The sequence below is a fragment of the Lacerta agilis genome, chromosome 3, assembly GCF_009819535.1.
Source record: "Lacerta agilis isolate rLacAgi1 chromosome 3, rLacAgi1.pri, whole genome shotgun sequence".
NCBI classification, from domain to species: Eukaryota; Metazoa; Chordata; class Lepidosauria; order Squamata; family Lacertidae; genus Lacerta; species Lacerta agilis.
In genome coordinates this window covers 2,825,513-2,850,718 of record NC_046314.1, presented here as the reverse complement: position 1 = coordinate 2,850,718, position 25,206 = coordinate 2,825,513, and the positions used below count along the sequence as shown (strand labels likewise).

The window sequence follows — 25,206 nt, the reverse complement described above, 5'->3', positions numbered from 1 at the left end:
CCCAGAGTCGTCCGCAACTGGACCTAATGGTCAGGCGTCCCTTTACCTTTACCTCAAGTCATAGGAAGAATAAAACAACTCCATATTATGATAATTATGTTTTGGGTAGGGAATATGTTTTGGGTAAGGAAGCAGTTATTTAAATCCATACAAGCAACTCCTATGTACACAGGGGTTACGTTCTGAGGCACCACATATTTAAGTGACATTGTGTATATTGGGAACACCATTTAAAATGCCTGCAAACACCTTCTAAACCTCTGGGAACCCTTGAAAAACTCTTTAAAAAACCAAAACTCCACCCAACTCCACCACAATTTCTCCCTCCAAACCTCCTTGCTCAAATTCCAGCTCTCCACACTCCTCAAAGGTCAGTGCAAAGGTTCCTGGGATTGCTAGACACTACTTTTGCACAATTTTTGCCATTTTTGGGCTCTTTTAGAGCTGTTTTTGCCCCTTTCCATGCCACTTCTGGGTTTGCGGCAGTGTGCGCATGCCTCGAACTCGCTTAAATTGGGATTTGCTTGTATTAGTTCTCTCACATACTACTTCTTAGAATCATAGAATCCTAGAGTTGGAAGAGACCACAAGGGCCATCCAGTTCCTGCCAAGCAGGAAACACCTATATATTTTGTTTCCATTCACAGTTGAACTCTAAAGTGGACAGGAACTTGTTTGGTGTGCAGGTTTGCACAGATTGAATTAGTAGAAGGTTTGGTTTGTAAACCTGCTGGTCTTATTATTAGTATATGAAGCCCTTAACAACTTTGGATCAGTTTTCTTATGAGATCGCCTTACCCTGCATGTGCCCAGCGGAATTGTCACTAATGCAAGTGCCATATAATACTCGTCCCACAATTGTAAGAACTCGATCATTTAGTGTGGCGGTGCCTGCACTTTGGAACTCCCTGCCTATTGAGATCAATCAGGCACCTTCCCTGTACTCTTTTTGGTACCTGCTAAAAATAATATTGTTTAGACAAGTCTTACCCAAATGCTTAGAAAGTTGGGGTAATTTTAATCTGTTTCAGTATTTTAACTTTTGTATGTTTTTAAGTAGGGTTGTAATTTTTTCTTGATTTTACTGTTTTATCTTTTGTAAGGCACTCTGAGGTTTTACACACACACACACACACACACACACACACAGTGTATAGATTTTATTAAATAAATAAATAAATAAAATTTATTATTTGTACCCCGCCCATCTGGCTGGGTCTCCCCAGCCACTCTGGGCGGCTTCCACCGAACATTAAAATACATTTAAAATATCACAGTTTAAAAACTTCCCTAAACAGGGCTGCCTTCAGGTATTTTCTGAATGTCAGGTAGTTGTTTATTCCCTTGACTTCTGATGGGAGGGCGTTCCACAGGGCGGGCGCCACTACCAAGAAGGCCCTCTGCCTGGTTCCCTGTAGTTTTGCTTCTCGCAGTGAGGGAACCGACAGAAGGCCCTCGCCGCTGGATCTCAGTGTCCGGGCTGAATGATGGGGGTGGAGAAGCTCCTTCAGGTATACAGGACCGAGGCCGTTTAGGGCTTTAAAGGTCAGCACCAACACTTTGAATTGTGCTCGGAAACGTACTGGGAGCCAATGTAGATCTCTCAGGAGCAGTGTTATGTGGTCCCGGTGGCCACTCCCAGTCACTAATCTAGCTGCTGCATTCTGGATTAATTGCAGTTTCCGGGTCACCTTCAAAGGTAGCCCCACATAGAGCGCATTGCAGTAGTCCAAGCGGGAGATAAATAAATAAATCCAATAGTTATTCCTTCAAATAGCAAATGCAAGTGGTGAGTGCCTACAGGACCATAGCCAATGAAAAGCAAGAGGGTATCTGTATGCTGGGGGGAACCCTATGTCTGCAAAAGTACATTTCCCCCTAAACATTTTTTGGGGGGTGAGTGGGGGGTTAAGTGGACATCCTATACACACCAAAACAGTACAATGTGAATTGAGCATTTCCAGTGCCCATGTAATGCTGACTTTCTATTTGCAGGGCAAAAAAAATCAGATAGAAAGAGATGTTTACAGGGAAGACCTAAGATTGATTAATCCAATGCTCTGGCTTCTCATTTCTTTTTAGCTTCAAAATAGTTATATTTTTTATCCCTCTCCTACAACTCACTACTGGAGGAAGAGGTCTTACATTCTTTAATTTTAATTATTTCTTTTATTATGACAAGGGAAGACTTGTCTCCATCCTGGGCAGATCTGAGGATCTTGAAGGGAGCTGTATGGGAAGAGGAACCAGGGAAGAAGGACAAGGACAGGAAATGCTGCCTCAATATACCTGGTTCCATATAGACACCTTGTAAATTTCTATTTTTCCTAGATCTGAGTGGAATTTAATTTTGAGGCTATTTTGTGAGCTGCTTTGAGAACCTTTCCGGCCCATACAGCCTATAATCTATTCTAAATAATAAATTCTACCCCAGTGACTTAGGTGCATACAGGTCCCATCTTCTTTCTTCCTCACATTCCCCTTAAGTTGGTCACTACTAAGCACATTTTTCAATAGGAGCCGAGGCAGATATTCTTGTTTTATGCTCATTTTTGCATACTTTTTACTTGTCATTGTCCATATAGTCAGCATTTGATAGCTCAGCCCTGAACTATGCTAGCAGCCAGTAGGAAGTGGTAGGAGAATGTTGAATTAATACATGATTGAATGAAGCATTCCTGCGACTATATGGCTAAGTAGGATCTTGAGAGAGTTGCTCCTTTCTAGGCTCCCTGCAGCTTTTCTTACAATAGGTTGTTTTTATGATAACAAAATGGCTAGCTCAGTTCGTTGAACATGAGACTCTTTATCTCAGGGTTGTGGGTTTGAGCCCCACATTGGGTACAAAGATTCTTGCATTCCAGGGGGTGGACCATTAGAGTTCCTTCCAGTTCTATGATACTATGAAAATGGTTGGAAGCAGTCAGTACTGGATGTCTATATTTTTCATCAGTGAAAAATGTATAGTGAAAAGTATTATTGCAGCTTTTGTTTTTCTCGGATTGGCAATAGGCCCTCTTCAGGCATGAAAAGTACGCAGAGGGATGGTTTGATGCGTATTCCACAGTACCACCGGACACAGGCTGCCCGCTCTTGACCTTTACATGTTTAGAGTGAAGTTCTGAAGGAGGCTTATAAGTGTATTTGCCTGAAGGCGCTTACAAGCCTCCTCATAATCAGAAATTTGCCTTATGAGGGCTCCCAGATCATGAGGAGACTTGTAAGTGCTCCTTAGGCAAATGAACTTGCAAGCTCTTTTTAGACCTTCATGCAAAACATGCAAAAGTCAGGAGTGTGGAGGGTTTATGTCCTCACAGGTCCAAGGTGAATGCATGGAGAGGCCTTCTGAATATACTGTATTGAGTTACTTCATTTTCTTCCTTAAAAAAAAATACTGACATTTCAGAATTGGAAACTGCCCGAACTACTAAGGAAACCAGCAACTGCTAGCATAGCATTGTATTTAGTAGAACCCAGTTTGAAGTTGTGGTGAGTAGAGGTTCTGAAGTAAAATAAATCCTGTACACCTGGACAAATGTAGGTGATTGTCGGCATCATCATATTAAAAACAACAACCTGAAGTAAGTAGCATATTCTGGTGCCTTGGGGGACATCGTGAAAAATATTGACTAAACGTAGGGTGTTTAAATGTAGTGGCATTCATGTTTGACAGCTAACTTTTGTGGAACCAGGATTTTATGGAAGGAGCAAGGCTTCCTCTAAAAAAATGAGACATGTTATTTTATTTAAAAACTGTATTCAAACTAAAGTTCCAAGCAGAATTTAGAGGCAGTAAGCTTTTTAGAGGAGTTTCTCAGTGAAAACTCAGCATGTGATGCTGAAAAGCAAAGCACAGCAGTGAGCCAGTGACACACAAAATGAAATCTTATCTCCAAAATACCCTGACTTCATTCCTCAAGTAATTATTTTTATCCTTCAATAGGTGTGTCTGCCCGCTATTGTGCTGAAACATTGCTGCATCTCATGTTAATTATACTCTTATGCTTGCTTCAGAAGGGCAATTTAGCAGAGTGCAGTAATTAATTCAACCCAAATCAAACAGTAAAAAAAAATATGCAATTAGGTGCCAAAGTTACATACACAGACACTATTTCTTCTCTGAAGCATTTATGTTAGCAAACAGAAGGGGAATATTGAGACAGGCTGTGTGTAGTGGAGTAAAAAAAATGCTTGAGTTAAAAGACATTTTATTTCATTTTGGTTTTAAATGTTTTAATTCTGCATAGGAGTGCTGGCTGGAGTTTAATGGGAGTCAGGTCTGGAGAAATGGAAGGGCTACACTACATACTGTACAATTAATAGGTATTGTTGTGTATTGATTCAAGGGTTATCATATCTGTATTATTATTGTCTGTACAGTATTCACATTAGGGGGAAGTAACTGCCTTCCTGTTCCAGAAGGAACAGCTACTATTGGTTCATTCAAGCTGCTGCATTTGGACCCTCAGTCTTACTGGTTCCCACCAAAAGGCAGCTTTGTGATTGCTTGAGATTGTTCCCTCCAAAATGTATCCTTTTTAGCCAGTCTTGTTTGTCTGAATAAAGAGTGTTACATGAAGAAGCTGTCTCCTCCCTGCTATGTCAGAGCTGAAATCGCTTGCTGAATCACGATCCCCACGTTACAACAGGTATACTTTACACATACAAAAAAAGATGCCTTCCTGGAACATGTATTATTTCTAACATATCAGCAAAGAAGTTACTAGCCTAACCTATGTAGTCTGTCAGCAGCTCAAAAGAAACAGGAAGCAAAAAGAGTGAAGGCTCTTAGTTTACTAAAAGTTTCCCTTCCTCTTCACTGGGGAAGGGATGATTCTTAAACACTTCATAGGTGACCTGTTCCAGATTTTCCTATTATTTCGAATCTTTTTGTGGAAGAGTAAAACTATTTTCATGTTTTAATAACAGAGGATTGTAAAGTGTGATTGTGAAAACTGTTTGGAAACTTCTCTTAATTCGAAATACAGCCACTTGGCTGTTAACTACCACCAGATGATTTGCAACCTTCATTGCTGATATTGAAAGAACTTCATTGGCTTTTGCTCCGAACACAGTTCAAAGTGCCTGGTGCCTACCTTTTTAAAACCTCATGATGCTTAGAAGGACCCAAGGGTACCTGAAGGAATGCCTGCTTCAGTATAAGCTGCCTGTGTATCGAGTTCATCTTTGGAGGCTGTTCTTGAGGTACTCTGACCATCCAGGGTAAGGTGGAAGGTGGTGACAAGAGGAAAAAACATTTCTTTTATTTAAAAAGAAAGAAAGCAGTGTTTCTGTTTTCTACTTGTAGAGGCCTGTATACAGGTCAGTTACAGACAGTTTGAAACACTACAGTGGTACCTCTGGTTACGAACTTAATTCGTTCCAGAGGTCTGTTCTTAACCTGAAACCGTTCTTAACCTGAGGTACCACTTTAGCTAATGGGGCCTCCCGCTGCCACTGCGCTGCCGGCACACGATTTCTGTTCTCATCCTGAGGCAAAGTTCTTAACCCAAGGTACTACTTCCGGGTTAGTGGAGTCTGTAACCCGAAGTGTTTGTAACCCGAGGTACCACTCTATTTTTATAGGCACTATGGGTTTGAGCAGTAAACTTGTTTTATTTACATAGTACTCTTGTACCCTGGAAGTTGAACAGCATAGTTCCCAAACGTTTTGGCTCCCGAACGTCGCGAACGTGGAAGTGACTGTTCCGGTTTGCAAACTATTTTTGGAAGCTGAATGTCTGACGGGGCTTCCGTGGCTTCCAATTGGCTGCAGGAGCTTCCTGCAGCCAATCAGAAGCCACACTTTGGTTTTCCAATGTTTTGGAAGTCGAACGGACTTCTGGAACGGATTCCATTCAACTTCCAAGGTACGACTGTATGTAAGTGGAGTTTTTGTGTCAGTGTCTCCTGGATCTTATTGTTGCTGGCTGAGCTAGAGATCAGAGAGCCAAGGCCATGCTTGGTTGCAGTTGATTGGTTGCAGTGTGGTTTGCATGTGTGTAAGGGGGGGGGCATTGCTGGGTTAAGCTAGCCATATTGATTTAGATGTTGTGGAGGGTGAGATCAGTCATTGTCTTGTTGGACTATATCTTTGCTCTTCTGAAAGCAAACCTTTCTAACAGGCACAGTGACTTACAGTTTTAACATTTGAGGAACTTTCCCAGGTACTGTGGTGAAATACTGGTTCCTTAAGCTTCTGTTTTTGAACACCTGAAAAAGTCTGTTTCTGTGTCATTTACCACAGTTTCAAATACAGTACTGGGCGCATTCACATATTTCAGATGCTGTTCACACATTTCGTGGAAAAGCACCCAACTGTGAGCTGTGAAGTGATGAGGCAACCCAGTGGAGTATATACATATGTGAATTAGCCCTGTAAGTGAAAGGATTGACTTGAGAGTTTCCAGTGCCCCTTGAATAACAGTTACCGGTATGTGCCTGTGGCTAATTCTCAAGGTGGATTGTTTGTTGTATTTTCAGAGACTGAAAAAGAAAGTTTTTCTTTTAAAGGAACTGATTCTCATACTTGTTTTAACTGATTTTAATACTGTATTTTTTTTATTTAATTGTAAACTGCCCTGGGACCTTATGGTGAAGGTGGGGTAACTGTTGTCTGTTGGCAACTTTGTTATTGCTGAGTTTGAGACAGAAATTAAAAAGAAAATTGGTTGGCAATATGATGTTCATCAATATGATGAAATCTAATTCTTAAAAAAAGAGCCATTCCTGATGTTTGTCTTACCTGCAAATGATGTTAAAAGTTGCATTGCGGGGAAGGAGTGCTTACACTTGGCTGTGGCAATGAGCTTCTTCTTCTTGACCCAACAAATTATTGTAGGAATTACAACCTGCAACTTGTGAATGCACATTAAAGTGTCATATCCACAGGGTCTTGCTTTGGAGGCATTTATTTGTGTCTGTCAGTGAACTGTCACATGTTACCGGTATGTTGGCCATAGGTCATTTGGCAGAAAACCCTTTTTCTTCAACTGCCAATAAACATTACCGCAACACTTGTTTGCCGCTTGTCCATTAGCTCTTTACATATATTGCTGTATATGGATTTCTATTACCATACTTTTAGAATAAACAGTTACATAGATTACAGTCTAGTTATACTCTAAGCAGGTAGGCACACTGTAATTAAAGAGTAAAAGATTCTAACTGTTCTAAAGGCCTAGAGAAGCATGGTTTATGATCATTTAGCCATAAGCCCACACTAGAAGGGGGATGGGGCAGGAAGGAAAAGTATACCTGTTCTTAAGCAAAGCATAAGTAAGTGTTCAGAGTCCTAGGGAGTGCTGGATAGGTTCTGTGCTGTTGGAGCTATGAGAGCCCACTAGCCTTTGACTCTAATGGGGTTTTTAATTCATTCTTGCAAAGTCATGCCAGTGTATAGGGGAGGAGACTGCAAAATGAGTGATTCCTACAGTTTCCGTAATTCCTTTCAGAATAGTGAGAAATGGTTAAAACTGGCCATCCTGTTTGCTTAACAGAGGGGTGAAATATTTTGATAGTGAGCAGTTATGTGAACCTAGACATCTCTGTCTGTGATCTGCCTTTAAATCACTTCACCACTGTGTGGATGGATCACATGGAGGAGCTGAGTATACTGCACTTAGCAATCCTGCATTTGCATGTGTTAATCTTTAGGTCAGATGTGTGTGAACTCAGTAGATTCCTGAATGCTTTTCAGCAGGTGATTGGGATCAGGCTTGTTTCCTGGTTCATGAAGGGTTTTGTGTCATACTATAGACCTGTGCCATGATCTACAGAGCTAATCCATATCATAAATTCAGATTCACACATTTCCCCTCACAATTCCCCTTGTTGTTGGATTCATGTTCCTACATGTTATCTAACACTCCTTTGGTATTGGAATCTTTTGCGTTCTTCTAGGACAGGGGTAGGCAACCTAAGGCCCGGGGGTTGCATGCGGACCAATCGCCTTCTCAGTCCGGCCCACGGATGGTCTGGGAATCAGTGCGTTTTTACATGAGCAGAATGTGTGCTTTTATTTAAAATGCATCTCTGGGTTATTTGTGGGGCATAGGAATTTGTTCATCCCCCCCCCCAAAAAAATATAGTCTGGCCCATCACATGGTCTGAGGGACGGTGGACCGGCCCACGGCTGAAAAAGGTTGCTGACCCCTGTTCTAGGATATGCAGAGTCTGTGCTTGTCTCACCATCTACCACATCATGCATATCATAGTTATAAGGATCTCATCTTGGCCAATTAGTATCACCACAATGGGGTGAATCATTATTGCTAAAGCTCCTTAAACACTTGGCCTCCATTCAGACAATGAATTCCACCAGTTATTGGTTCCAAGTTTTGTAATTGTAGCTATTTCAGTAATACTGTAATCTGTTTTTCATTATGTACCTCTAAAGTTGTCTGTTCTTCTAAACTCTTAACCACTTCTAATTGTTTTTGGAATGTGGGGTGTAATAAACCAGAAGCTTTTCTTTTAGGAATACTAGGTGTGGAGAGACCCAGTGACCAGAAAAAAACCTGTTTACGTATACAACCACAACTGCCTGGATGATGCTGGCACAGAAATGGAAGGAAGATATAGTTCCAACCAAGGAAGAGTGGCAGATTAGATTAATGGACTATGCTGAAATGGCAAAACTCACTGGAAGAGTCAGACACTAGGAAGAAACAGCTTTTAATAAAGAATGGGGGAATTATGTAAACTATCTGAAAAATTATTGTAAACAATGAAATTCATTAGTAGGATTATCTTAAAACTGTAGTTAAAACTATTAACTAAGAAATAATGAGGGAATAATTAAAAAATGGGATATTTGTAAATTGTATTTGATGTTTGTATGTTATAAAAATGGAAAACTGAAAAATAAAATTTATTTTAAAAAATTAAATGAAAAGCAATGAAGGTGTGTTTCAAAGCTTTGATTATCACATTTAAAAACACTAACATGATTATCTTTTTCTATTAATTGTTCCTATGTAGAAAGTAATGCACTTGTGACATACTTGCAGCCCTGTTTAATGCTTTAGTGATGGGTTCCGTGAGTTCTTTGGACTGTTATGTAATGTAGTTTATTAGCTAATAATATATCTCCAGTGTCCAAAAAAAGGATACTCCAGTTCTTTGGTCCCATAAGTAAGAATTGTTTCCAATTCTGTTGGCTTGTTTTTAGGTAAGGCACACACCGTGGAAACTCTGTAGAAATATTTAATTAATTCAATGAGACCAAGACTCCTTTTATAGAATTTAGACTCTTTCAATTTAAGCACATGGGGTCCCACAACTGGATATTCCATATACCTTAAAGCCACTGCCTTCCAAATTAGAGGATCAATTTGTTTACTAATTTTACTCATTGTTCCCATTACATTATACTTTTCAATTATGGAGTCATAGCCTATTGATTTAAACTTGAATATTCCCATTTTCAAATCACAGTATGTTCCCTTTAAGGAGATTTGTTAACAAACCCCAAATGTTCTTCAAATTAGAAATAGTTCTTGAATACTCTTATAACTGCAGAAACCATTATGATATTGCAAGAGAGTTGATTAAATTAAGTGCTTTTCTAGTTCTTGAATGCGAGAAACACCATGATCATGGCTAACTGCTTTTTCGGATCCTGTATTTTGATTGCAAGCATTTCTGCAACAGCAGTGGCCCTAAGCTTGTTTGTGTGTGATTTTTAACGATTCCTCTGCTTCCTGAGCAAGTTTTATTGCCTTCTCCTTTTCAACTGTAATATTTTTCAAATAAGACAACCATCTTACCTTCTCTACCTGTAGGTTTTAACTTTTCACTCCCCAGTTCCTGCTCTAATGTCTGTTGTTGTAAACTAAAATAATCTCTTCCCAATCTTCAATTGCCTCAGTTTTTAATTCTAACTTTTTTTTTACTCCATTTAAAGCCTTTTGGAAACTATGGGAAACATAAAGTAAACCCCATAACACACAATATTCTTTCTGCATTTTTGATGGTCTATACTCTTCTGCAATAAGAGTCAAATGCTTCCTCCAAATATTTTAATGGATTGACAGAATCAACGCATTTCCCATCTCATACACATGGACCTCTTTTTGCAGTAAAGCTCTCTAAAGGTGGCAAATCCATCCTTCCTAAGGAAGCTTTTAGCTACACTTTCTTCACCAGTGGGATGCTTAGACACAGTTTTTTCTCTCTAGCCACAAAAAAGTCTTGCATGCTGCTTTAGACACACTTCTGGTAAACCTTTTTTCCTTGTGCATGTGCTTTCATCACCTTATAACTTAAGCTTTTAATCTCTTGCTCCCTTAAGGAGCAGGCTGATATAAGCCTTACTTACTTTTTGTCTATAATAGAAGTCAGATTTACTTTTTACCATGTGTCAAGCAGATAAGTTTGGTCAAATTTCCAACATTTGGTTTTCTGCTCTAAACATTTATCTGTACCCTAAGCACAAAATTATAAAAGGGCTTTGGTTGCTCCCCTTCTTTTACAGTGTTTTTAGGAGGTAGACATTTTTCTGCTGGACCAAACTTTCCTCCTTTATGCAATCTGACAAATGGTGAAAATTCCCTACCTTGTAACTCAATTGTCATAACAACATTTACTAAACCTCCCCCCCCCATTACACATCTTCCTGTTTAACAGAACTCAGATTTGCCTCTGTTCCTGCCTAAATAAATCTGACATGTGGTTCTTTGTTTTATTCTGGGCTGGCAATCCTAAAATATCTTTTAAATGCCAGGCGGGGTGACCCAGTCATTTCTAGAGGCAGTGCTCAAGCAGTACAGTCAATATTCAATATCCCAGCAATACAATTAAAATTCAAAAAGAGAAAGAGGAATATACTATTGGTTATACTCAAAGCCTAGTTTGCTGTCCCAAACAGCTTCCCAGGAATACAATTAGCCTTTTAGCATTTCCAAGGAAACTGCAAATTCTGGCCTTATGCCCTATAAATTATCTGGCCCTATGCCCTAAATCCTGGCCTTGTGCCCTTGTTGGTCCAGTGTGACCCAAGAAAAAAATTTAAAATAAGGGTGTTGGGGCACTCACATAAGCCAAAAGCTCTCTGGAGCGAAACTACTAACACTTACAAACAAAATAAAAAGAAGAGGGAAATACTCACATTCCAAACTCACTACACACTCTCCATGTGGTCTCAAACCACCCTTGCAGCCCGCTGTTCTCCACCTATTTGTTACAAGTGTGTACCTGCTGCCAGCACTCATGTATTTTCATATACACACTGCTGAGAGGTTTAGGATCTCTTGCTAGAGTTATGATATGCGCTTGTTATGGATGAAGTTTTTTCTTTGCATACCACTGGTAGTTTGTTTAGAGCAGGCATGGCCAAACTTGGCCCTCCAGCTGTTTTGGGACTGCAATTCCCATCATCCCTGACCACTGGTCCTGTTAGCTATGGATGATGGGAGTTGTAGTCCCAAAACAGCTGGAGGACCAAGTTTGGCCATGCCTGGTTTAGAGGAAACAAGCCACAATCCCAGGTTCTCAAGCAACAAGAAGTCCAGTAATAGCAAAGTGCTTGTTAAATGTCATTTAACATTGCATGCAAACCAGGCCCATCTGGTAGCATTTCAAATTGTACCACTTGCATCTGTTTCCTCCAAATAAAATGCCTCTGAAAGTTGGTTTTCAATCTATCCATCTATGTATTTTACTGGATACTTGGTGTGTGTGCATGTGTACATTTATATGTAGATAGTTTGAAAAACCTATGATCTTTTGAATTGGAGAGTTTTGAAATAGCTCAGAGGAGTTGAGAAGGTAATTGATGAATTGTAGTCTCTTTCATATGAAGAAGTGGTGCAAGAGAAAGCACTGGTTTTTTAATCACTTCATAAATAAATAAATATATCTAGAAAAATTAATGGTGGGTGTCTTTTTTCCTCCTCAACAGGCAACCTGATAAATTGGTAGTGGTTTGGACAAGAAGAAGTCGAAGGAAATCTTCTAAGGTTAGTTTAGTTTAGTTGAATAAGGGAAATAGAAGTTGAAATAAGCTTGTTGATTATTGTTTTGCCTTAAGACAGGAGAAAGATAACTGATTTTTACAAATATACCTAAGCCGTTCTCTGTCTTTTCTTGTTAATACCCTGATTAGTATTACTAGTTACTGAGGTTGCATCAATGCATGCAATACAATAAGCTCACCACCTGTCATTGTGAAGATCAATAGTAATTGATAGTAGTCTTTTGATGTATTCAATATTTATCCTGCCTTCCCTCCAAGATGGTCAGAGTGGAAGGTTCCTTATCTAAAGTGCTGGTATAAGAAAAAATTAAATGGTCATGGTTGCATATTTTTATTACTTGAATTGGTTTTCTGGGTGGGAAAATGGCCCTCACCCAGCATGTTAACCACATACACTAACTTGCTTTATTCTCAAATTATTTATACACTTAAAGGATAGATTCAAGTTGTTCAAGTTGGTCATCGTTGATGTATTAATGCAAAACTTCCTTTACTTCCAAGAGCTCCCAGCTAATATGTCCATAGTAAATGAATAATGACCATAATAATAATTTCATACTAGTATAAAAGAATAGCCATTGTGCTATAAGGAGCAAAATGTACAAAATTAAATTGCATTTGAACACCTATTATATGCTAGCTCCTTTGTGATCATATTTCCACATTATCCTTATTTATGTGGAAATAATTTGAATTAGCTAAGTTGCTTTGAAGAGGTTGGTTAAAATTAATTAATTTAAATTCAAGCAGTCACTTAAATTCCCCAATCCAGCTAAGGAAATCTGTACACATAAGCAGGTTTCTGCACATATATAACTGATGGATCAAGAAACAAATCTGATGTGCATCAGAATGGGGAAGCTGTCTCTCAGCTTTGCATTTCCTTCATAAGATATGTCTTTGAAAGTGCATCCCCATTCCCATTCTGTTGTTTATGGTCTAGCCATATAATATGTTCAGCACTACTATCCTCCAGCTATCCTAGATTTTCAGGCAGCTATGGACTGACATACAGATGCTCTGGGCAGTCCATGATTCCAGCACCACACTTGGAAGTCACAGGAGTCTCTTCTCCTCAGAATTATACCTGCTATGCAGTGGACATGGTTTCTAGACATCAGATTTCATCCTTAGGTGTTCCTAATGGTGACCATGTATTGATGGTGACTTTGTTTTTCAAGTGTCTGACTTTCTACAAGAGCCAGAATAGTTCTGCTGCACTGGCGTATCAGTTAAGGAGATTTTAACTTGGGGCATTTGGAGAGCATTTCCAAAATGATACAAACTACTCACCATCAAGTTCTGGGCCTTTATAACATTTTGAAAATATGCAACTTGGTGATTCTATTTGATTTGAGATGTTTGTCTCCAGAACTGTAGAGACTGTTGTATTATGCATTCAAATCATTATGCATGTCATTAGTTTCTTTTAATTGCATTCCTGGAAGCAAACCAAATGCCAAATTCTTTTATATTAGGGTGATATTTGTGTCCCAAGGATTACGTAAATCTTTGGCAGCCTGTGCCCTTGGCTTTCATACATTCATCTCCTATGAGAATGGAATGATCCTGGGAGGGGAGGAGAACATTTCAGCATTATATCTGATGGACTGAAAATGAAAATCAGAGAGAATTTGATAGAATAAAAGTATATATAATAGAAAAATCATAGAATCAGGCTGTCTCTCTCTCACTTTTATAAACAAGTGTATTTTCCAAAAGTTTAGCCTGGATTCTCCTCATCACTGTTTCCCAATATAAACAGGGTAGCCAATGTGATGACATCCATATGCTCATGGACTAAAACTCCCTTCAGCCGTAACCAGCATGGCCAGCGGTTAGGGATGTTTGTAGTCCATCAACTTATGGAGGGCACCACACTGGCTATCAATGAAGTAGAAGGCAACCAAGATAGCTTGTTGTGGCCCTGAGCTTTTGAATAACTCCTACATATTTATCTTACCTTTTTGGTAAGACTGTTGTATGAATTTTTGTTTTAAAGAAGAGTCCATACGTAGGACAGTTAAAACAATTAGTAAATGTTGAGGCTTGCGCATATCAGTTATGGTCAGCAGAGGCAAATCCCTAAATGTGCTAAAACTTTGATAGGAAAATGGTACCTTTTATGCTGCATAGAAAAATAGACCAAGATGCTTCTTTGTGGCCACTCTGCTCTCTGACATTTTGGATCTTACCCCCAGTGCAGTGCAATTACAGAACCCTCTAGAAAGCTTTGTACCTTAAATGCTTTTCTTCAGTCTATCTCAGCCCTGGGCCAAAGGATACAAAATGTACTATCCATTTTGTGATGCTAAGATTATACATAATGTTTTATTAATTGCATAGTAGCAGTAGAGTAATAACGTTTTAAGAGCCAGTTGAAAGTTTCAAAACAGTTAGCTACCTTTTTTATTTTGTGACTTTCAAGTTCGTCTAGCGAAGATGTTATTCTACTGTTGATGGGGATTTTTTTTCCTAATAAAAAATTAGGTTTTTTTTAAAAAAGAAGCCAAATGGTTGCATTTTGCTAATCTTATTTTTTTATATAAAGTATTTGAGAGTTGCCTTGCTGAAGCAGAACAAATGAAAATCTTGTTCAGCACTGTGTCTTCAACAGTGATCTCTGTTGTGTCTCCCCGGTATGTGGTAATGTACTGCTCAGGTGTTCCATTTTTTGATATCTTCCCTCTAACAGCAAACTCAGGTGGCTGAGTGCCTATAAGTTGTGGTAAGAATTCACTTCTACACCACCTTGTTCATTACCCAGGTGAGGGACCACCTTTTAAATAAACCACAGAACCAATGAATTTTTTGAAGTCCAGCATCCAGATTAGAGACCCGGCGTTTATTATAGCTATTGCAATAGGACAGAGCTCACTCAACTCAACTTGCCAGTTAAGGAGGTCTGCCCCAAGGCATTTCAGAGCAAAAGCTTATATACAACACACAAAGAGTCATAGAACATTCTTAAACATAAAACATCCCCTTTACATGTGTCAAGAAAGGTCACAGGTCATTGAATAGAAAACACGTATGGTGTCTTCCTGCTATCCTTTTCCTCCACTATCACCTTGGGGTTGACCAGAAGCACCTAGACCTTTTGCCCATTTTAGGTATCAGATGTCCCACGTAGCCCTGGCAACCTAGCCTATCTTTCAGGAAACTTCCAAGGATTTCTGATTAGCACTCTGGCGCTAATTCATAACTGACATAGGAAAACATCCTGCCATTTGTGCCACTTTCAGGGTCAGATAAGGAGGGATGTATTGCAGCGTAGGAAGGAGAGACTCAGAAATGCAGAACACACAAAAACCAAGCCTAATACATTCTAAAAGGTTAAATGCAATTAAAGTGAAACATTGAAGTATTATTGAAATCAAAAATATACACCTGGGGTCTCTAATTCTTATATCAACACGACTTCTGCATACTTGGGCAATGCACAGTACACAGTAGTACATATACCTGTCTATTTAAAGCAAATTAAATATATTTAAAAATAGCTGCCTGACTGGAGCATCTGAGCTTACCTTATACCGTGTTTCTCATAAAATAAGACGTGCCTATAAAATAAGCCATGGCAGGATTTTCAAGCGTTCACAAAATATAAGACATACCCCGAAAATAAGCCGTAATGCTGGGCAGTTCTGGAGGGCGCCAAGGAAGAGGAAGAGGTCTGTCGGGTTGGCGCCCAGAACCGGATGTTGCTGCTGCTGCAGCCCCGATCCAGCAGGACCCAGCAGGAGCTGCAGACCGCGCCGCATGGATCCCCGATCCAGCGGGACGCGGCAGGAGCTGCAGCGCGCGCCGCGTGGAGCCCCAATCCAGCGGGACCCGGCAGGAGCTGCAGCGCGCGCCACGTGGATCCCCGATCCAGCCGGACCCGGCAGGAGCTGCAGCGCGCGCCGCATGGATCCCCGATCCAGCGGGACGCGGCAGGAGCTGCAGCGCGCGCCGCGTGGATCCCCGATCCAGCGGGACGCGGCAGGAGCTGCAGCGCGCGCCACGTGGATCCCCGATCCAGCCGGACCCGGCAGGAGCTGCAGCGCGCGCCGCGTGGAGCCCCGATCCAGCCGGACCCGGCAGGAGCTGCAGCGCGCGCCGCGTGGAGCCCTGAGCCAGCAGCAGCCAGCAGCAGCAGCCGCAGTGTGCGCCACGTGGAGTCCCGATCCAGCAGGACCCAGCAGGAGCTGCAGACCGCGCCGCATGGATCCCCGATCCAGCGGGACGCGGCAGGAGCTGCAGCGCGCGCCGCGTGGAGCCCCGATCCAGCGGGACCCAGCAGTGCTCTGTACGGTAGCAATTTGAATCCTCCTCCTCCTGTCGCGGCTTGGGGCGATCCGCGCGGCGCTGCTGGGCGCTTTATCAACACTTCAGCAGCAACAGCCAGTTCCGGGCTCCAAGCCATGGCAGGAAGAGGAGGAGGCTTGCCAGGTCGGCGCCCAGCAGCCCCCCGAGCCTCCGGGAGCCAGGAGGAGGAGGAGGTGGCCTGCCGGGTCGGTGCCCAGCAGGGCCGCGCGCCCCGAGCCAGCTGGACCCAGCAGCACCAATGCTGGACACAGCAGGAGGAGGCAGGCGCCCAGAACCGTACGGTACTTAATAAAAAAATAAGACACCCCCGAAAATAAGCCATAGGCTTATTTTCCTGAGTAAAATAAATATAAGACGGTGTCTTATTTTATGAGAAACACGGTAGCAGTGGTGGCCGAACTTGGCCCTCCAGCTGTTTTTGGACTACAACTCCCATCATCCCTAGCTAACAGGTCCAGTGGTCAGGAATGATGGGAATTGTAGTCCCAAAATAACTGAAGGGCCAAGTTTGGCCACCACTGCCTTATAGTATGCTGACGGTAGTTCACCCTGGAGAGAAGGGTTCTTCAGCATGGGGTAGTCAATATGGGGTCTTCCAGATGTTATGGACGGAAGCTCCCATCTGCCCCAGTTGGCCAATGACCAGGGATTATGGGAATTGTGGTCCAAAACATCTGGACTGCACCATATTGGCTACCCCTGTCTACAAAACTAAAATTCAGGCAGGTTGCTTATTATACCAAACAAGCTGAGAGCAGCAGAAGCACAGAATTTTGCATGTCCGTTTAGCAGGGGGATATGGAGGGCAGAGGGGAAAAAGGCAATTGACCCGCTCATCCACCGTGACACCTTAGAGCAAGTATCTTGGGGGGTAATTATGATTTGAGTTAATTTCTCCAGAACTGTTCTTCCCACCCCTACCTCTCATGCTGCATAATATAAAATACTTAGGTTTGGAGCTGGCAGTTTCTTTGCACTATATAGGATAGCTGGGGAGGGCCTAGTGGTGCAGAGGGGAATGGTGATGTTTATCCCTTCCCGCTTCTGAACCCCAAGGCCGGAACAACAAAAGGGTCAGGTTCTATTCCCAAACAGCACACTTCCTTTAGGTGCTTGGTTTACACTGCAAAATTGTGTTGCAGCTCCCACTTGTCTTGGTTAATAGCCATTGAAAAGGTATCTTCCATGAATTCATCTACAACAAGGGTCAGCAATTGGGTACATTTGAAAATGTGCTGGGGTTGCAGTACCAAATAGCTGCTATGGGGATCATGATAAAACACAAAACTAGAGGTAACTTTGTGCTTCTCATGTGAAATCAGCAACACTCTGCTGGTTCCACTTATGGAGATCATACAAATTGATTTTGCACACAAACAGCCTGATGTTGTTGTCTATGACAACAGGGAGCATTTATCAGTACCAGAAAAAATATTCAAGGTGGCCACACGCCACTTGCTTTCATTTCACAGAAAGCACTTTGAAGGTAATTACACATTTTGCTCTATAACTTTCTTTGTAGGAAGGCTAGATGCTTACTTTTACATGAAAGCTCAGAGTCTGGGGCACCAACCCAGTGGCACCAGAGAAAGACTTTTGGTGACCCCTGGTCTATACATTTGAAGGTGAAGGTTGTGTTAGTCACAACATTAGTCTGGGAGCAGAACAGGAAAATGCTCCCAGCGTCAGCCTAGCCACCAGACAATTCATGAATGAAGTCTCTGAACAAAAAGTACAGTGGTACCTCAGGTTAAGTACTTAATTCGTTCTGGAGGTCCGTTCTTAACCTGAAACTGTTCTTAACCTGAAGCACCACTTTAGCTAATGGGACCTCCTGCTGCCGCTGCACCGCCAGAGCACAATTTCTGTTCTTATCCTGAAGGAAAGTTCTTAACCTGGAGCATTATTTCTGGGTTAGCGGAGTCTGTAACCTGAAGCGTATGTAACTCGAGGTACCACTGTATTCAGCCAAATCAGCATTGTGTCTTTTCCAACACTTTCAAGAAAATTAGAATATTGAGGGAGAGAATCCTTCTCACCTTTTTGAAACCTGCAATCTAGTACTGTGCATGCTGTTTCTGCATATATTTGGCTGAATTTGCTCTGTACATTAATCCATTTTTTTCCAATTGCTTTTTCCTCCCCAATGTTTCTTCAGGCTCATAGCTGGCAGCCAGGAATAAAAAATCCCTATCGTGGTGTTGTTGCGTGGCCTGTTCCTGAAAACATTGAAATCACTGTGACACTTTTCAAGGTAACTATGTTGTTTTATCTTGTCTTTAATTGTCCCAGTTTCATAGATTTAATAATAAACAGGAAATGCTATGAACATTTTATTCTACATTTTCTAATGTTACCTTCACCAAGACTGCAGTCCTAACCAAGCTTTCTTGCAGGTATGCACCATTGAAAGAATGAAAAAACTTTTGGTCAAAATTCAACATAACAATGGCAATTGTTCCACCTGTGCAAACATTTAAGCTTGCAAGGTGAAATGGTCCTCCCTCTCATCCCCCTGTGTCTATACTGGGGTTTCTCTCAACCCTCCTGAGTCAACTTAGGGGGACATGGGAGATAAGTTAAGAAAATCCCGTTGCACAAGCAGACTCATTAGTTGGGGCTCATTAGTTGAAGCCAGCCCTATATTGCCAAATAAATGGTTTTAGGATTTAGCCCTGAACCTGCTGTTACCAACAGAGATTAACTGATCAGGCTGAAATCCTATGCGTGTTAATTTGGGAGTAACCATTTAGTTCCATGGAGCTTACTTCTGAGTAGATATGTATGGGATTGAACTGCATGTTAGTTATTCCACCATGAAACTAGATCACATCCTTGTAGCATGATCCTATATGTTTACTCAGAAGTCAGCGCCACTGAGCTATTGGTACTTACTCCTCAGTAAATGCGTATATGATTGCAGCCTTCAGTTGTTATCACATTGGTAAAGCTGGTAGACATTAGCTAACCTTTCCTGTTTTCAAAAAGTTCAAGCTATGTACATTTCTAAACTATATAATCTATACACTTCCCATGTAATAAAATGTCAGGCACCAGCAGAAGGACTTCTGGCAAATGCTCCTTTAAATATTGTCTCTCAAGTTCCTTCTGAAATGCTGCACCATCTGTTATCCGGTCTCTTTGTGGAGAGTTACACTGTTGATTGAGTTTAAAACACTAACATGATGATGTCATGTTCTTAGACTGCAGTTCCCATCACAATCTGCATTTAAAGACTTCCAAACTGGTGATCGGGATGTGGGTGGCGCTGTGGTGTAAACCACTGAGCCTTGGGCTTGTCAATCAGAAGGTCGGTGGTTCGAATCCCCGCGACGGGGTGATCTCCAGTTGCTTGGTCCCAGCTCCTGCCCACCTACCAGTTCGAAAGCATGTCAAAGTGCAAGTAGATAAATACATACCGCTCTGGTGGGAAGGTAAATGGCGTTTCCACGCGCTACTCTGGTTTCGCCAGAAGCGGCTTAGTCATGCTGGCCACATGACCCGAAATTCGTGACTGGACTTGACTGTCAGGTCCTTTACCTTTAAATTGGTGGCTATCATTATGTCTTACTCCCACCACATGCAGTGATCACCACCAACTTGGATGGCTCTAAAAGAGTTTCTCCAAGCTATTTCAGCTGGGTGGGGGCGGGGCATGAGAATAGTGTGGTGGTGCCTGTGTGGCCTGTGTGTGCATGCAAGAGGAGATAAATGAAGGGGGAAGAGGTTGGCTGTGAATGTTCAGGTCTCAGATTATATAGCATGGGACAAAGCTGAATGTGGAAACTTCAAAGGATAAGGTCATGTATGCATGTTGTATAGATTTTTATTATGTTAGAAAAGGGTATCAAAGAATTGATAGGGAATTGTGCCATAATTTTAATAAGGGGCAATCCTTGAAAAGAAAGAAGATGTCTTTAAAATTAAGCAGTCCTTTTAATTTTCCTTTCACAATCCCTTCCATTCCAGATGCGGCTGAAGCCTTCTTTCTGAAAACATTTACTGAAAGAGCTTCTTTTTATAATTAAACACTGGTTCTGGTTTATTTGCGCTAAGGTTTCATTATCTGTTGTGAGGTGTCATACTTTGGTAATATTATGTAAATTGTAGTTTAAACATTAAGCTGTTTTGTTTCTACTTCACACTGGAAGTAGCAATGGAATTGTTATCATACAGGGAAATTGTAGCTATAGTGAGAAAGAATAAACTGGTTACAAGCAGCCATACCTTAAAAGTACGAGTGTGTGTGTGTGTGTGTGTGTGTGTGTGGACTAGAGTTAACAATTGTTTAAAAAGAGTCTTGGTTGCCTTGTCCTCCCTGAGTAGTACCCTGTGTCTGGGCAGTGCCCTTTCAGGCTGCAGGTGGGAGCTAATTTGGTAGAATGATCTGGCACGCAAACACAAATCCTACATATAGAAAACTAATATATCAGGGAGAAAGCAAAGTTAAAAATCCTCTCACAGACTTATGAAGAATATTGTTGTATTCAGGGTCATGTGAGCACCCTCGTCTTCACAGTTGAATTGATGAAACCTAGACACAGCACGGGTATATCACCTCAGTAAGAACTAGGTCATTGGTGCATCTGGGGTTGAAGGAAGAAAGTGAGGCAGATGTTCATGGTTTATGTTCTCTGTTACCATTACCATCAGCATCACCACCACCACCATTACAATTTATTGCCTGCTTTTCACCCTGAGGTCTCAGGGTGAGTTACAACACTAGCAGAGGGGTACTTCTTGCATCACATATGCATGACTGCACTCCTGGTTCCAGATTCATCCAAGTAACTACCATCCTCTGTCAATCAACTCAACTCTTGTCAAATGGGAAGAGTGAGAGATGTGCCCCCATTAATACCACACAGAAAAATGATTAAAGCCACCGTATTCTCCTGACTCTACCCCTCTGTGTTAGAAAGATGAAGGCTACTGTGGCAGCCAGGGACCGTTGTGTCCAAGTGACTGACTGGCTTTGCTGAACAATTTCCCACAGGAAGAGAGAAGCAAACGTCTGCACTGTAGTTTTAGTGACAGTGATGAAAATGGCCCAGCATTCCAGCAGCAACTGTTTGCACTGGTTACAACTCAAGATCACAGCTGAGCTGCTGGCTTATTATCTGTGTTGGCAACAAACGCTGAGTGATTATAACTAATCCAGAGCTATATAAGAATCTGAGATAAAGGCTTGATTCTATTTGTAAAGCAGCAATCTGAAATAGTAGCATAGGTGAAGAAAAGGAACTAAGATAGACGAGCCATGTGTTTTCAGAAGTGATACAGATTGTAGTGTGTCTGAATCTGTAAGTGGCTGTTGAAATGGTGTTGCTGGTAGGATTAGAGGGTAAGTCTGGGCTTCAGTTACTAATGAGAATGTTAAGTATAGCCTCTTAGCATTCACTAGTGGATACTTGAAAACCTGCTACTTAAAAGCTTAGGCAATCAGTCAATGGGTTGAATATTTTGCATGATATAGCGGCAGGCCAATGTATCTTTAGAAAATGTTCATACACATAGATGAAAATACAGCTCATCAGAATGGTGATGTACTACCCTCAGACATATTTGCAAAACCAAAATGACCTCTCTGTTGTCCTCAAACATCTTACAGGTAAAAATTACCTGTAAAGTCTAGCATGGCTAGGCAGATTGGGCAAACTGAGAAGTAAGCTCCATTAAATTAAACAGATTTTACTCTCAAGCATGTGCAGGGCTGCAGCCCTTAACTGTTTGCTACCTGAATCTAGAAATCCAGTAACACTTTCAACTTAGAGAAGGAGTGTTGAACTTGTGATATTAAGAACTACGTAAGTACGTTTCAGAGCACAATTCAAAGTGTTGGTGTTAACCTTTAAAGCCCTAAATGGCCTCAACCCTGTATACCTGAAGGAGCTTCTCCACCCCCATTGTTCAGCCCAGACAATTGAGGTCCAGCTCCAAGGGCCTTCTGGCAGTTCCTTCACTGTGAGAATTGAAGCTATAGGGAACCAGGTTGAGGGCCTTCTCGGTAGTGGCACCTGCCCTGTGATGCCATCAACTTATGTGTTTTTCTAGCTAGGCTGCCTGTCTTGTGACCTGGGGTACTGTATTTCAGTGTTTCTGTTCATACCTAGGCAACCATTTCCAAAGATTGGTGCAAGAACACAACTAATCAGTCTTGTGGCACTTACACTATGGATACAATCAGTGCTTTTTTTCTGGGGGTACGCATACCCCTAAACATTTTGTGAATCTAAGTTTGGCCTCATTGAGGAGCAGTATTTCAAAATGAGTAGGAAAATGAGAGTACCCCAAACATTTTTTAAGACAAAAGCACTGGATACAACAGACACGGGATTCCAGCTTGTCCCCAGTGCTGTTTAGCACCTACACAAAACAACTGAGTAAGATTATCAGAAGATTTGTACTGTTGAGTCTCTAGTTCCATTTCTTTCTTTTATCAGTTGAGACGTTGAAGGTGCTGAATTGATTTCTGGATCAGTGATGGAGTGAATATGGATTGATAAAACTAAAATAAATCCTGGCATGGTCTTGAGGAAAATGCAGTGCCCCGTGAGCCTTTCTGTTTGTTAAGATAGAAATCAATGACCTTTCTATAGTTCTCCCACCTTCAGAGGTGAGGCAAGTAGCTATTGGGGGGGGGGGAATGGCCTTTGGGGCTGTGTCACCTTTCCTGTGGAATGCCTGGCCCAGGAGGACTTGCACCTTTTCTGATATATTTTTTGGCACCAAGTGAGTCCTTATCATTCCTTAGACCTTTACATTTAGAATTTTCTCAATAAATGAAAATAAATTAAATAGAATAAATATCTGTCTCCTTTAAATTTCAAAATTTGATATATAATTAATATATAACATCAAAACGTAATCCTTACTTTCCTGTGGCACCTTTTCCATGGCTTATATTATGTGAAGAAGAATAAATAAAATAAAATACAAAATAGTGATACTAGCAAGATTTTTTTGTCTAATGTTCAGAAATGAACTTAACATTGCATTTTTGTCTTCTAGGATCCCCATGCTGAGGAATTTGAAGACAAAGAGTGGACATTTGTCATAGAAAATGTAAGTGGGGAATTGTGTTTTTCTCAGTCCTGGTTTGTGGCTGTGTACAGACTGAATTGTCTGCAACTAACCAGGAGAGGCACCTTCTAATTTTCACCCCTTGTGCATGGGAGAAGGAAGTGCTTGTGCTCATGACCAAGTCAAACTATTCCCAAGTCATTAGTCAACTCTGAGGACCAAGTAAAGTTTCTGCTGGTGGACGCTGACCCACGGATTACCCACGTGGTAGCGGTTTTCATGGCGAGGGCTATGAAAACCAGGGTGAGGTTCCTGAATGAGGCAGAGAAGGCCCTCCCATCGCTCTCCTAACCTGTTGAATCCTTTTTCCTGTATGGGGGGTGTTGGGTTTCATTTTTTGCCTCTTTGTTTTTTTTGTTTGGTCTGGATTTGTCCCCTTTGCTGCGGCAGCGCGGCACAGGCTTTTAAAATCTTAAACCTATTTTAATAATTTTATTGTTTACTTTTTAATGGTGTTGTATGGTGTTTTGTGTAAAGGCATGGACCTCACAAACCTAATAAATGTTGTTGTTGTTGTTGTTGTGCTCATGACCGTGAACCATGGTTTCCTGTTGCCATCTGAACTAAATCATATTAATGCATTACACTGGCTTATAAATGGATTGGGAGAAATTCAGTATTGTGCTAAGCTGATCTTCCATCAGTACAAATGTTTCAGCTTGCCAGATAGACTGCCCCCCTTCCTCCCCCCCTACATACTGTTCTGGGGGTTCTCCTGACTCCCGCAATCCAATTGTGGGGAGTGGGGGGAGACTGGGGAAAGCTCCATTGCACAGGCTCCTTGTGTGGGGCTTTCACTGATGGGACTCATTAGTTGAATCCTGCTCAAATTATTTTAACACTACTGTAATGCCATTTTTTATCAGTAGACTCAATTTATATTGCTGTCGATATGCATAGAGTTAAAAAATATAATGTGATTTTAAAAATCTGTATTAAATTCATGCCTTCGTTGTATTTTTGGTCCATTATCACTGAATTTACTGCACTGTGTAATTCAGTATAAAAAGCAGTAGTTAAAGCAATAAAATAGAATGCCAATACTGCCTTCAAATAGATTTTCCAAGTTTTCTCAAAAGTTTTTCTTAAGGTTTATAGCACCACACAGTGGTCAGAGAAGAAATATGCAACTTTTGATTTAGGAAAGTAAAAGCATTGCCGCTTTGCAGTATCTTAAGATTATTTTTTTACATTTCACATTGATATCAAATGGTTAAATGTTGAAATTTTCAACTTACTTAACCCTTTCTCACCACCCATGCCATTTTCATCATTGAAAATCACCCCCTTCAAACAGCTAATGGCAGAAAATAGTGCCTGGCAGGGATTTTCAGTGGGAAAACAGGACGGAGGCAGGGGCCTTGGTCATGATCTGGACTGTGGACCTTCATGACTGTTGTGACTCCCAATCACTGATTTCAAATATATAGTTAACATGGTGTGTAGTTTGACCCTTTCAGCGTGATGAAGTGTGCACAGAATTAAATATATATATATTTATCAACAGCATCTCTATATAAAAGTGCACAAAAAGAGTATGTAATTCTTGACCAGTTTCATATGTTGTGTTGCCTTCACATTAATTCTTGTAGCCATTCAGTGCTACTTATGTTTCTGTGTAAACAATTCAAGATGTTATCTTATTTATTCACCTTCTTCTTTTAAAAATTAAATCTTTCAACTGGACTAAAGTGTTAAAATGTCATAGCCAACATACTAACTCTAGGAAGTTCTTGAAATGGTTAATGATATTTCTGATAGATCTACTTTTCTTTTTTAAATAATATTTTAATTAAAGATTTTCTTGGGTTACAAAGGTGCATACATCATCTCTA

General features: G+C 41.1%; 1 protein-coding gene across 7 annotated transcripts in view; it reads left to right on the top strand.

Annotated features, from left to right (window-relative positions):
• EHBP1 (EH domain binding protein 1) overlaps positions 1 to 25,206 on the top strand; it is a 274,386-nt gene that overhangs the window by 31,319 nt on the left and 217,861 nt on the right. For 5 of the 7 annotated variants that reach the window (XM_033145618.1, XM_033145623.1, XM_033145621.1 and 2 more), the window contains 3 exons: positions 11,903 to 11,960; positions 18,447 to 18,542; positions 23,300 to 23,353. In XM_033145618.1, the coding sequence (XP_033001509.1) occupies positions 11,903 to 11,960; positions 18,447 to 18,542; positions 23,300 to 23,353 (208 nt within the window). Of the gene's footprint in view, positions 1 to 8,556; positions 8,689 to 11,902; positions 11,961 to 18,446; positions 18,543 to 23,299; positions 23,354 to 25,206 lie in introns of those variants that run through there. The other 2 variants (XM_033145619.1, XM_033145622.1) reach the window with 2 other exon arrangements.